At 46.3% G+C, this 12,787-nt stretch overlaps 1 protein-coding gene across 1 annotated transcript in view; it reads right to left on the reverse strand.

Annotated features, from left to right (window-relative positions):
* Positions 1-2,899: 2,899 nt before the first annotated feature.
* Positions 2,900-12,787, reverse strand: part of LOC126462180 (protein Tob1-like) — a 174,299-nt gene continuing 164,411 nt past the window's right edge. The window contains exon 6 of the mRNA XM_050096054.1: positions 2,900-7,940. Coding sequence (XP_049952011.1) covers positions 7,577-7,940 — 364 coding nt within the window. The 3' untranslated portion in view covers positions 2,900-7,576. The remainder of the gene's footprint in view (positions 7,941-12,787) is intronic.

The raw sequence follows: 12,787 nt of genomic DNA on the forward strand, positions 1-12,787 counted from the left end.
GAAAACGTCTCAAATTCTCTGCAGAACTTATACTAAAATAATACATTAGAATGCATGGCTGTTTGATAAGTAATAAAAAAAGCTAAGAACCACCCGTTCTGAGACGAGTATGAGAGTTTGATGCAGGGAGGAGCGGCCCTCTGGAATCTGAGCGTGCAGAATTTTTATTCATTACACGACTCTCACTCGTCTCGAACAATGCTTATTAGCAACTTGCCCAAACAAACCAGACAATATAGCTTTGCTGTATCACTTTTTCAGATTTGTTGTACCAGTAGCCCTTTGATTACAGAAGGCAGGAAGGTAATATAATAAATGCGTTGATATGATTTTTGTGAATAGGTCGTTGAATATCCTAGTTTTAATTACAGATGCTTGACTCAGAAAGGTACGATTCATCTTCGTTTTAATAATATAAAAAGACGACAAAATGAAATATACATACCATCTATGTATCAAATTAATCTACCTAAAAACATTGTTGGTACCTAACAATCGTGAAAATTGTGTGTACTTTCTGTCATACTTATTCTTGGGTTGCCGATACATATACGTCAATATAACTGAATCTACGATACCAGAAACGGCCATTTTAGAATCTTGTACTCCCTTGTATAAGTTTCTGTGGACTACCATGGACACAAATCAAAACATACTACTTAGTAACACACAAAACTTGAAATCCTCTTTTACATTCTTCCCACTGTTGTGTAGATTAGAGGGCAATTAGTAGGCTAAGCAAATTTCGTCCCTTTAAACAATTTCGCGTGTTTACAAAATAGATAAGGTCTAGATTAGATTACGTTCTAACGAGACCTGAAAAATTGTTTAGATGGTTGCATTTCATCTGCAACTGTGAGGTGGTTGTTTTACTATCATACAATTTCTGCCTCAGTCCACTTTCAAGTATTTGGGCATTTGTAGATAATACATCTGTCAAAAATCAGCAATATGTGCCTTACTAGTCTAATGGCACATAGTTTAATTAAAAAGTACGACATTTGCAGTCAAAAGTATAGTGGCCGTGGACACTCTTCGTATGCAATCTGTACACGAGAGTAGAATGACATAATGTGCTCTCTCTGATCTTCGGCAAGTACACTACTGGCCATTAAAATTATTGCATCACGAAGATGACGTGCTACAGACGCGAAATTTAACCGACAGGAAGAAGATGCTGTGATATGCAAATGATTAGCTTTTCAGAGCATTCACACAAGGTTGGCGCTGGTGGCGACACCTACAACGTGCTGACATGAGGAAAGTTTCCAACCGATTTCTCGTACGCAAACAGCAGTTGACCGGCGTTGCCTGGTGAAACGTTGTTGTGATGCCTCGTGTAAGGAGGAGAAATGCCTACCATCACGTTTCCGACTTTGATAAAGGTCGGATTGTAGCCTATCGCGATTGCGGTTTATCGTATCGCGACATTGCTGCTCGCGTTGGTCGAGATCCAATGACTGGTAGCAGAATATGGAATCGGTGGGTTCAAGAGGGTTAATACGAAAAGCAGTGCTGGATCCCAACGGCCTCGTGTCACTAGCAGCCGAGATGACAGACATCTTATCCGCATGGCTGTAACGGATCGTGCAGCCACGTCTCGATCCCCGAGTCAATAGATGGGGACGTTTGCAAGACAACAACCATCTGCACGAACAGTTCGACGCCGTTTGCGGCAGCATGGACTATCAGCTCGGAGACCATGGCTGCCGTTACCCTTGACGCTGCATCACAGACAGGAGTGTCTGCGATGGTGTACTCAACGACGAACCTGGGTGCACGGATGGAAAAACGTCATTTTTTCGGATTAATCAAGGTTCGGTTTACAGCATCATGATGGTGGCATCCGTGTTTGGCGACACCGCGGTGAACGCACATTGGAAGCGTGTATTCGTCATCGCCGTACTGGCGTATCACCCAGCGTGATGGTATGGGGTGCCATTGGTTACACGTCTCGATCACCTCTTGTTCGCATTGACGGCACTTTGAACAGTGGACGTTACATTTCAGATGTGTTTCGACCCATGGTTTTACCCTTCATTCGATCCCTGCGAAACCGTACATTTGAGCAGGATAATGCACGACCGCATGTTGCAGGTCCTGTCGGCCTTTCTGGATACAGAAAATGTTCGACTGCTGCCCTGGCCAGCACATTCTCCAGACCTCTCACCAATTGAAAACGTCTGGTGAATGGGGGCCGAGCAACTGGCTCGTCACAATACACCAGTCACTACTCTTGATGAGCGGTGGTATCGTGTTGAAGCTGCATGGGCAGCTGTACCTATACACTCTGTTTGACTCAATGCCCAGGCGTATCAAGGCCGTTATTACGGCCAGAGGTGGTTGTTCTCAAGATCTATGAACCCAAATTGCGTGAAAGTGTAATCACATGACAGTTCTAGTATATTTGTGTAATGAATACCCGTTTATCATCTGCATTTGTTCTTGGTGTAGCAGTTTTAATGGCCAGTAGTGTATGTTGCCTTCAAACGCCTAGATACTTGAAAATGACCTAAGGCCAAATTTTTACAAGTGAAGTAAAACAGGCAGTTGCAAGCGAAATCAACCATTCGAAAAATTCGCTACGGCTGTGGACCAAAGTTCAATGAAAACCTTGAAAAATTTCGGTTCGTAAGTATCTTTTGTGTTTTGATGGCTAGAGTTACGGTGGGATTGAGCTTTAGATGCTTAAAATGGAGCTGTTCTCTAGCAATGCTGTCATATTATTCTGCCTTGTTAATAGATGATTGGATACCGACTTTCCTTCGTTTTGGTATTTTCCCGTGGCTCTGCGAGTATCTCGTGAATAAAAACGTGTTTCTGCATTTGATCTACGTGTGTAGGAAGACTAGAGAGTGGTTGGAAGGGCAGAGGAGACGAGACGAAAATACGGCAAAAGTTTTATGAATGCACAAAACATTTTAATATAAACTTAAAAATTCGTACAACAATATGAAAAATTATAGACTATTATACACATGTATATTATAGTAACGGGATGGAAAAATCCGTTCTCACTATGACGGCGGCCACTATAAGAGCAAAAAACGTGGGTGCGCCGGCGAGCGGTCGCAACGGACGCAGGGCTTGCGACTGCTAGCCGCGCGAGATTAGAAGAGTCTGGCCTCTGCAAACCTCAGCCCGGTCACCACTCGCGCTGACGTCGACGACGGAGCGCGAGGGGTGCGTCGGGCTGCCGCGGGCGTCACTGGCATTTCCGCCCGTGCATCGCTTCACCTAATCAGCCTACTTTCCCCCTCTGCGGGCAACAATTTCTGCCGTTGTCGAAACAATGACGGCAGAAGTAGTTTGGGAACCACAAGGTTTTTCCCTCTGAACCTCGCCAGAGCTCAACACCCGTATCAATAGAGCACGCGAAAGTCATATTTTCAGACTCGACGTGTCGTAGTGGTTGCTGGGTGAAGATACGAACATCGTTTCCACGACACCAGAGTGGCGTCTGCAAATATTCATCACCGACAACGGCGCAAGAAACTCCAAGGTGCGTGTTTTTCTGTTTCATTACTTGTTACAGAGCGTGATTATCGAACATGTCTGAGATCACAAATTACTACTCTTATCACAAACATTGTGTACGTCGAGACAGCCGAAATAGCCGAGCGGGCCTCTTGCGGCGCGACGTTAGTTCGCCCAGAGCTCTATCGAGCCAGATACACATCGGGCACTAGACGATGTAGTTCGGCGACATTTCCAGGTTGAGTACTTCACTCTTCCGCGGACGTGCAACACGAGACGTCAGTTTGGGTGCCTACATTTTAGAATCTTGCCTCGAGGTAGCTTGCATTTTAAATCCTATCGCGGTAAGCTAAATTTTTCAGTAGCAATTAAAAAAAGAAGCAGACTTCGCGATGAAGCAAGTGGGGCAGTAAAACCAAACCGACCGCTGTATCATCTTCTGTCTCGAACCCGTATCTCGCAACCCACGAACGACTGAATTCTCATACAGACTGCAACTGGGTAACATAAATGGTCACGCAGATGCTTCGAGAATCAGCGTACCTGTTGTCCATATGAGACGCACTGTCTGCTTCCGAGTCCGCATCCAGTCACCCGATCACTCGTTAGTTCCTCAAATAATACAGGTTTAAGACGTCTCCGACGGTATTACTGTAGCTGTACGTGGTTACTACATCTCTGTCGTGCCGGCGACGCCAAATAAATTCTTACCAGTCCTCACACTAAGGCAAAATCCGCGACAATGTTTTGGGTCGAACTGGGGTTCGACGGAGCCGAACTGACTGCTCCGCTACGGACACGTTGTACGCAATTTAGTTTTCGCGCTGGAAATACTGTGTATGTGCCTCGCCTGCTCGTTAGTTTACCGACGGTCCATAGTTCGCGAAGCGACAGGCAGAACATTAGTCTCCTGGCGAACTTCGCACGAAAATGGTGCAAGGCGTCGATCGCCACAAGAAGCGCTTGTCGCAAACGACGGGTGCATAGTAGCCCCCCTGTATCACAGACACTGTGCGACTTCGGCCAAGTTCGGCGTTCTCGTCGTCCCTTCCTCGTCCGGTAGTGCGCAAATCGCCCGCTGGCTGCGCCACCTCCGCTGTAAGGCCGCCTTCCTAAGGCTAAATTCTACCTCGCTACTATAAATAGTTGTAATTGATATTGACACTGAAATCACGTTAGGTAAAAAAGATAGACCGTCGTCGCCGACTTTGCTATGCCCTATATATATATATATATTTATATTTATATATGTGTGTATTTATTAACGTTACTTCTGTAGCTCCACAAAAAACGGGATGAAAAAGAAAAATCTGACACGGACGTTGTAGATAAAAAAGAGTCAATGTTGCCACTTTCTGAGTTGCTTCTCACAGAAGATATCCCTGTCACTTTCCTTTATTTGCTAGTCATATCTACCGCAAAAACAGTCGGCTGGGCGGAAACTGCTATTGCTTATTCAAAACCAGACGGCAGACGTGATTCGTCGGTTGTATTGTAGACGTGGGAACGACCAGCTAGTTATCTGCTCAACTGTGGCACCATTTTAACATTAAATAGTTTCCGTGGTTTGAGGAAATCATGTACTACAGTTGTGTCAAAAACTATTCTCTTTATATTGGTTTCTGGACTAAATAGAAGCCAAATACATTACTGCATGGATTACACTTATTTATGCACTGATTGTTAAAAGTTACCTAGGTTGCAATGATTTATTTGTCACACAGACTCCTTCTCATTCAACAACACCCACTAAATAAATGAAACCCAAGTAAATAACTGTTCAGATTGTATAACACTTACAACAAAGAACGATAGATCAGTTGAAAATGCTGATAGTGTCTTGAAAAGAGATAGAGATAAGGATAAGAAAAGGGTAACTGAGGACTGTTGGATTAAGTCACGTGATGCTGAGGGAACTAAATTAGTAAATGAGACTCTGAAGTAGAAGCTGCATTTGTTATTTTGACAGCAATGTAATCCACGTCAGGAGAAGTGCAAAGTAATACACGCCAGGAGAAGGAAGGAGGATATGAAGTGTATGCTGGGCAATATCAATGAAAGCTTTCGCGACACAGAGAGACATGTTGACGCTAAATGTAAATTTAAGAGCTAAAGGCCTTTTTGAAAGTATTTGTTCTGGGTACAGCCTTACATGGAAGTGAAATGTGGAAAGCAAACACCACAGACAAGAAGATAATAAAGATTTTGAAATCTGCTGCAGAATAATTATGAAGATTACTTTGGTAGAGTGAATAAGTAATCATGAGATACTGAAATGAAAACGAGAGAAAAGAGCATGATGGCACAAGGGATAGGTTACGAGACATCCCGACGCATCGAGGAGTAGTCAATTTGGTAATGAAGTCTAGGAGGATAAAATAAAAATTGTGGAGGAAGACCGGGACTACACAACAGTAAATAGGTTAAAGTGGATGTAGGTTGAAATAGTTATGCAGAGATGAAGAAGTGGACTAGTGTGGAGAGCTGCATCAAAACAGTCTTTGCACTGATGATAGCCCAAACGTCTCGTAGAAGCACAAAATAGAAAAAAATACGGAGTATAGTTAATCACAATGCTTTTTGTTTGAGTGTAGTTGTTCGCTTACAAAAGGAAGAGGTACTTGACACGAACAGCACTTTTCAAGTTTTCTGTGCTATGCTTTGATGTTAAGGGAATTAGGAGCTGATTTACTAAGAAATAAGCATTATCAAAATTTTGTGTCTGTTAATGTGTTAGATGTTGAGAAGCGGAAGTGAAAGCTGCACTGGTCACATATATTTCTGTTTCTAAACAGGTCTTATATTAAAAATAAGAAATAAACGTAACTTTGGTAACTCTGTTTTTATGGATTCTGCAGTATCCAGTAGGTAAACGTTTTGCTTAGAGTGCATAGAATTTAGTAATGGATAGTTTGTATAAAATGTACTCGGACGTTCTTATAGGAACTGTGCACAACCGACGAATCCGCATCTCCCTCTGGCCCGATCTCAGTTTGCGTCCATCGCACAGGCAAGACAGCCTCCGCCTTAACACCAAATTTCTTCACCAACAACCGCAAACAACCAACTCGTCATTGCCTGATAAATGACTATTTTTCAGGTACCATTAACCATTTCTTCGTTTCGTTCAGCAACATTGTATTGAAACCAGACCCTATACTTACTTTGAAGTATTAATTTTAATATTATTATTAATATATTAATATTATTATACCAAACATAACAATAGTCAGTATTAAACAAAATATATTTCAATATAAAAACAAATAAAAACAATAGCTATAGCAAATCTATTTTATGTATATATATATATCTCTTATGTATATATATATAATCAGTGAAAAAATAAAGGAACAAATCAAAACAATATGTGTAGCTATGACTAATCTCTATACATGAAGATCTAGCGTAGAAAGTCGAATGGCGCCCGCGGCGGCTAGCGCAGCGGGCTACAATACTGATCCGAGGGCACGGTACAAAAAACTTGAAAAATATTTGAATCTTTCAGCTCCTCCGAACGTAGTAACAAAATAAAAAGCTTGAATCACCGGTGATCTTTTTTTATCTCCATTCTTGGTTTTCTTCTTTTGTTTCCTTTCACTCTCGCAGTTTCTATTTACATGTGGAAGGCGAGCTCGTCGCACACGCCCACCAGAACTTTTTTTTCATTTTTTTTTTTTTTCGTTTTCAAACAACATCGAAGCTGCTCTGTCTGTCGTAATCGAAACACGGGGGCGTGCAGCGCAGGGAGGCAATCGCTCAGCGACGCACTCCACGCGCCACGCCCCTTGGTGTGAAGATCAACATATCGTTACAATGTAGAAAAATGGGTAAAAAATATAGATATATTATAAAATATTACTTTCTAGTTTTACAACATAACAGTGGCTTGGCAAACCAACCAAGGAAGGAAAAATATATCATCATGTATGTATATATATTATGGTGTGTGTGTGTGTGTGTGTCTCAGTTTTTTTTTCTTTTTTTAGACGGTGTTGGTTCTAGAGCGACCCGAATCGTAATCCAAGGTAAAGGGTGTGCTCGCCACCCTGCGACTAGAAGATGATCAAGCCGGCTGCTGCTGCTGCTGGAGGCGGGCCTAGTTGGCTACGAGCAGGTGCTGGTACGGGCTGTGCGCCTGGTAGTGGTGCGGGGGCGGCGGGGGCGGCAGCAGCTGCTTGGCCGACGAGGGCGGCGGACCGTCGGGGGAGGAGGCCGCCGCCGCGCCCGCGCCCGCCCCCGCGCCGGCGCCGGCGCCGCCAAACAGCTGGTGGTGGTGCGGGGGTGGCGGCGGGGGCGCGTGGTACAGCTCGTGGTAGGGGAAGTGCGAGCCGTGCGCCTGTTGGTAGCCCTGCAGGAAGTAGTCGGCGGGCGACAGCGGCCGCGGCGACTGCAGCTGCTGCTGTTGCTGCTGCTGCATCGCCCGCTGCTTGATGTAGTTGCTGAACTCCGTCGGCGACATCCTGCAACGATGCACACCACGTTAGCATCTGTCTCCAACTCAGCCAGAAATGACAGAATTTACATTTGGTGTGCACGAATTTTCCGGATCACTTGTGTGTTAATAACTACAGGTAGCTTGTCATCTGCAACTAAACGATGTTGATGAGAAAGTTTTTTTCCTGGGAGTTAACCTACCTTCTAGAATGTAATTAAGTCTGTCACGATGTCTTCGCACCTATATTCTTTTTTACTTACGTTTTCGTGTGGCAAGCACGTAAGTAAAAACGAATATAGGCGCGAAAACATCGCGACAAACTAAATTACATTCTAGAAGAAAGGTTAACTCCCAGAAAAAAACACTCTCATCAACATCGTTTGGTTGCAGGTGACAAGCTACCTGCAGCAATTAACACATAAGTGCACCGGAAAATTCATGCCCACCAAATGTAAAGGCATTTACATAAAGAAACGATCTATTGTTTGAACTAAACATCCACATACTTATATCACTTAACAAAAATGTTCACATTACAGAATAAATAAAAACGAAAACCCACTGATGATGGCACAGTGGTGGCGAAACTTGTTTGGGTCGTGAGAAACAACGGTGTTTTGCATAACTGGCGGACCTCACATCCAACAATTTTAACTGCAAACACGGCCAACACAAGGAGCTGCGAATCAAAATGATGCAGAAGACTGCGACCAGTTGAACGTAGTCACTGTGAGAGGCAGTGTCACAGCGCAATGGAGCAACGCGTAAACATCAAGTTCTGCTACAAATTGGGGAAGGCTGCGACGGAGACACATCGAATGTTGGTGCAGGTGTACGGGAGGGACGCCGTGAGCAGAAAATGTGTTGACGAATGGTTTAAACGCTTCGGTGAAGGGAAGGAAACAACTGGGGACGAGCCACGTTCAGGTCTGCCATCGACAAACAGAACCCCAGAAAAGATCGAGAAAGTGCGAGAAATTCTGGCACAAGATCGGCGACGGACTCTGGGATTGATTGCGGAGGAATCGGGCATTAGCAAGAACATGGTGCACACCATCGTTCCGCTATGATTTGGGTAAGCGGAAAATCATCTCCAGATTTGTGTCACACAAGCTCACAGACGAGCCGGCCGAAGTGGCCGAGCGGTTCTAGGCGCTACAGTCTGGAACCGCGCGACCGCTACGGTCGCAAGTTCGAATCCTGCCTCGGGCATGGATGTGTGTGATGTCCTTAGGTTAGTTAGTTCTAGGAGACTGATGATCTCAGAAGTCAAGTCCCATAGTGCTCAGAGACATTTCATTTCTCACAGACGAGCAGAAATAAAAACGGATGGAAACTGCTGGTGAACAATATCGTGGCCGGAAGCTGTGACCGAGCGGTTCTAGGCGCTTCAGTCCGGAACCGCGCTGCTGCTACGGCCGCAGGTTCGAATCCTGCCTCGGGTATGGATGTGTGTGATTTCCTTAGGTCAGTTAGGTACTTGTAAGTCTAGGGGACTGATGGCCTCAGATGTTAAGTCCCATAGTGCTTAGAGCCATTTGAACACCATCTTCACGGGAGATATCTGGTGCTATCAGCTCGATCCGGAATCAAAAAGGCAATCGATGTTATGGTGTTCACCGTCTTCCCCGCGACCAAAAAAAAAGTCGTCTGTAAAAATCCAAGGTGAAAACACTGTTGATTGCTTTCTTCGATAACAACAGCATCATTTACAAAGAAATTGTTCTTACAGTTCGAATAATTAATTTTGTATTTTACAGTCCGTTTTGAACGATTGCTATAGCGTATCCGGCGAGTTCGGCCAGAATTTTACAGGACTGGAAAATGTATCCTGCTCCATGAAAATGCCCCTGCACACTGCGGGATCCGTTTGCTCCAGTTCCTGGCGTAGAAGATGGTAACTGTTCCTGAACACTCTCCGTACTCGCCTGATCTGGCTGCTGCGGACTTCTTCCCGTTTGCCCGCTTGAAGGCGCGCATAAAAGGTGAACGTTGTGCGGACGCGATTGCCATCAAAGATCGCGTGATAGCCGTTCTGCCATCGATTCCACAGGACGCCTTTGCTTTCCAGAAGCTGTAAGAACGTTGTCAAAAGTGTGTTGTAGCGGGTGTCGACTATTTCGAAGGGCAATAAAGAACATTTGTTTGCAACCAATAACCGCGTAAGTAACGAGCAGCCCTTAGTGGCTCCCCCATCACAATTTTTTATCTTAAATATCTTTGTGACTAATGCCCTTTTGGCATATTTATTATTTTATAAATGGCATATAAATAGTGCCAGTCTTTCCACGATGATTCTGTACTTATACTCTGTATCATACGTTTTTAGTCATAATTCTGTGACCGTGTTATAGACGATTCTTTGATTTGAATTCTGAGGAAGACACTCCTAGCAGTGTTGAAACCCGGTTAATTCGTTAAAAATAGTGACCGAGGGCTGTTTTCTTTCAATTGTAACTATTCACGATCTACGAACGTGCAGCCATGTGCAAAAATTTGTGTGTATCTATTGTTTTGTTTGTTGTCTGATAGCATTCACCGAACTTTTTAGACACACCACGTACACAGGAGTTGGGTACGGAAGTCATTCTAGCCGACCGCTGTGGTCGAGCGGTTCTGGGCGCTTCAGAGCGGTACCACGCGGTTGCTACACTCTCAGGTTCGAATCCTGCCTGGGGTATGGATGTGTGTGATGTCCTTAGGTTAGTTAGGTTTAAGTAGTTCTAAGTCTTGGGGACTGATGACCTCAGATGTTAAGTCTCATAGTGCTTGGCGCCATTTTTGAAGTCATTCTGCACCTCTTGTATTTATGTGATTCTGCGCCCTAAGATTGTCACCTTTTCCGCTCTCTACCGAACAACCTTCAAGGTACTTCGTTTTCTTATGGAAACGGTCTCATAAAATGGCTCGATGACTTCTTCGTCTTAAAACCACGTGATTTCTACTGTCGCACACTCTGTTATGTGCACCAGTTGTGTTTATCAAACTTACAGGAATACGCTACGACCTTAGGTTCCAAACCGATGCATGTCGGAATGTGGTGTTGAGATACACTCCTGGAAATGGAAAAAAGAACACATTGACACCGGTGTGTCAGACCCACCATACTTGCTCCGGACACTGCGAGAGGGCTGCACAAGCAATGATCACACGCACGGCACAGCGGACACACCAGGAACCGCGGTGTTGGCCGTCGAATGGCGCTAGCTGCGCAGCATTTGTGCACCGCCGCCGTCAGTGTCAGCCAGTTTGCCGTGGCATACGGAGCTCCATCGCAGTCTTTAACACTGGTAGCATGCCGCGACAGCGTGGACGTGAACCGAATGTGCAGTTGACGGACTTTGAGCGAGGGCCTATAGTGGGCATGCGGGAGGCCGGGTGGACGTACCGCCGAATTGCTCAACACGTGGGGCGTGAGGTCTCCACAGTACATCGATGTTGTCGCCAGTGGTCGGCGGAAGGTGCACGTGCCCGTCGACCTGGGACCGGACCGCAGCGACGCACAGATGCACGCCAAGACCGTAGGATCCTACGCAGTGCCGTAGGGGACCGCACCGCCACTTCCCAGCAAATTAGGGACACTGTTGCTCCTGGGGTATCGGCGAGGACCATTCGCAACCGTCTCCATGAAGCTGGGCTACAGTCCCGCACACCGTTAGGCTGTCTTCCGCTCACGCCCCAACATCGTGCAGCCCGCCTCCAGTGGTGTCGCGACAGGCGTGATTGGAGGGACGAATGGAGACGTGTCGTCTTCAGCGATGAGAGTCGCTTCTGCCTTGGTGCCAATGATGGTCGTATGCGTGTTTGGCGCCGTGCAGGTGAGCGCCACAATCAGGACTGCATACGACCGAGGCACACAGGGCCAACACCCGGCGTCATGGTGTGGGGAGCGATCTCCTACACTGGCCGTACACCACTGGTGATCGTCGAGGGGACACTGAATAGTGCACGGTACATCCAAACCGTCATCGAACCCATCGTTCTACCATTCCTAGACCGGCAAGGGAACTTGCTGTTCCAACAGGACAATGCACGTCCGCACGTATCCCGTGCCACCCAACGTACTCTAGAAGGTGTACGTCAACTACCCTGGCCAGCAAGATCTCCGGATCTGTCCCCCATTGAGCATGTTTGGGACTGGATGAAGCGTCGTCTCACGCGGTCTGCACGTCCAGCACGAACACTGGTCCAACTGAGGCGCCAGGTGGAAATGGCATGGCAAGCCGTTCCACAGGACTACATCCAGCATCTCTACGATCGTCTCCATGGGAGAATAGCAGCCTGCATTGCTGCGAAAGGTGGATATACACTGTACTAGTGCCGACATTGTGCATGCTCTGTTGCCTGTGTCTATGTGCCTGTGGTTCTGTCAGTGTGATCATGTGATGTATCTGACCCCAGGAATGTGTCAATAAAGTTTCCCCTTCCTGGGACAATGAATTCACGGTGTTCCTATTTCAATTTCCAGGAGTGTAAAATGACGACTCGACTGCGAGCGTAGGGACTTGTAAAGGAAGAGCGAGGCGTGCGTCACGAGGCTGTGACTGAGCGGCGCGGTGTTGTGTGGGAGAGGCCGCGTGCTGTCCTCGCCTCCGTGTAGCGCCGCAGCCTTGGCCGGGATGGCCGGCGCCGACGTGCGTGGCCGGCACAATACCTCGCGACCTCGCCGGTCGCCGCCGCGGACGTCCCGCGCCGAGCCGCCGCATCCCACTGTGACGGCAATCCCCATTCAGCCCGCATCTCGCTGCCAGTGAAACCGTTTTTAATCATCCCCTCAGGGCTTCATAAGCGGCACGCTTTCCCGCGACCTATGATCAGCCTCGGTAGGAGTTAATGAATAGCTCAGACTGATATCCACGGTAGGCAGGAAGT

Source organism: Schistocerca serialis, chromosome 1 (assembly GCF_023864345.2).
Source record: "Schistocerca serialis cubense isolate TAMUIC-IGC-003099 chromosome 1, iqSchSeri2.2, whole genome shotgun sequence".
NCBI lineage: Eukaryota > Metazoa > Arthropoda > Insecta > Orthoptera > Acrididae > Schistocerca > Schistocerca serialis.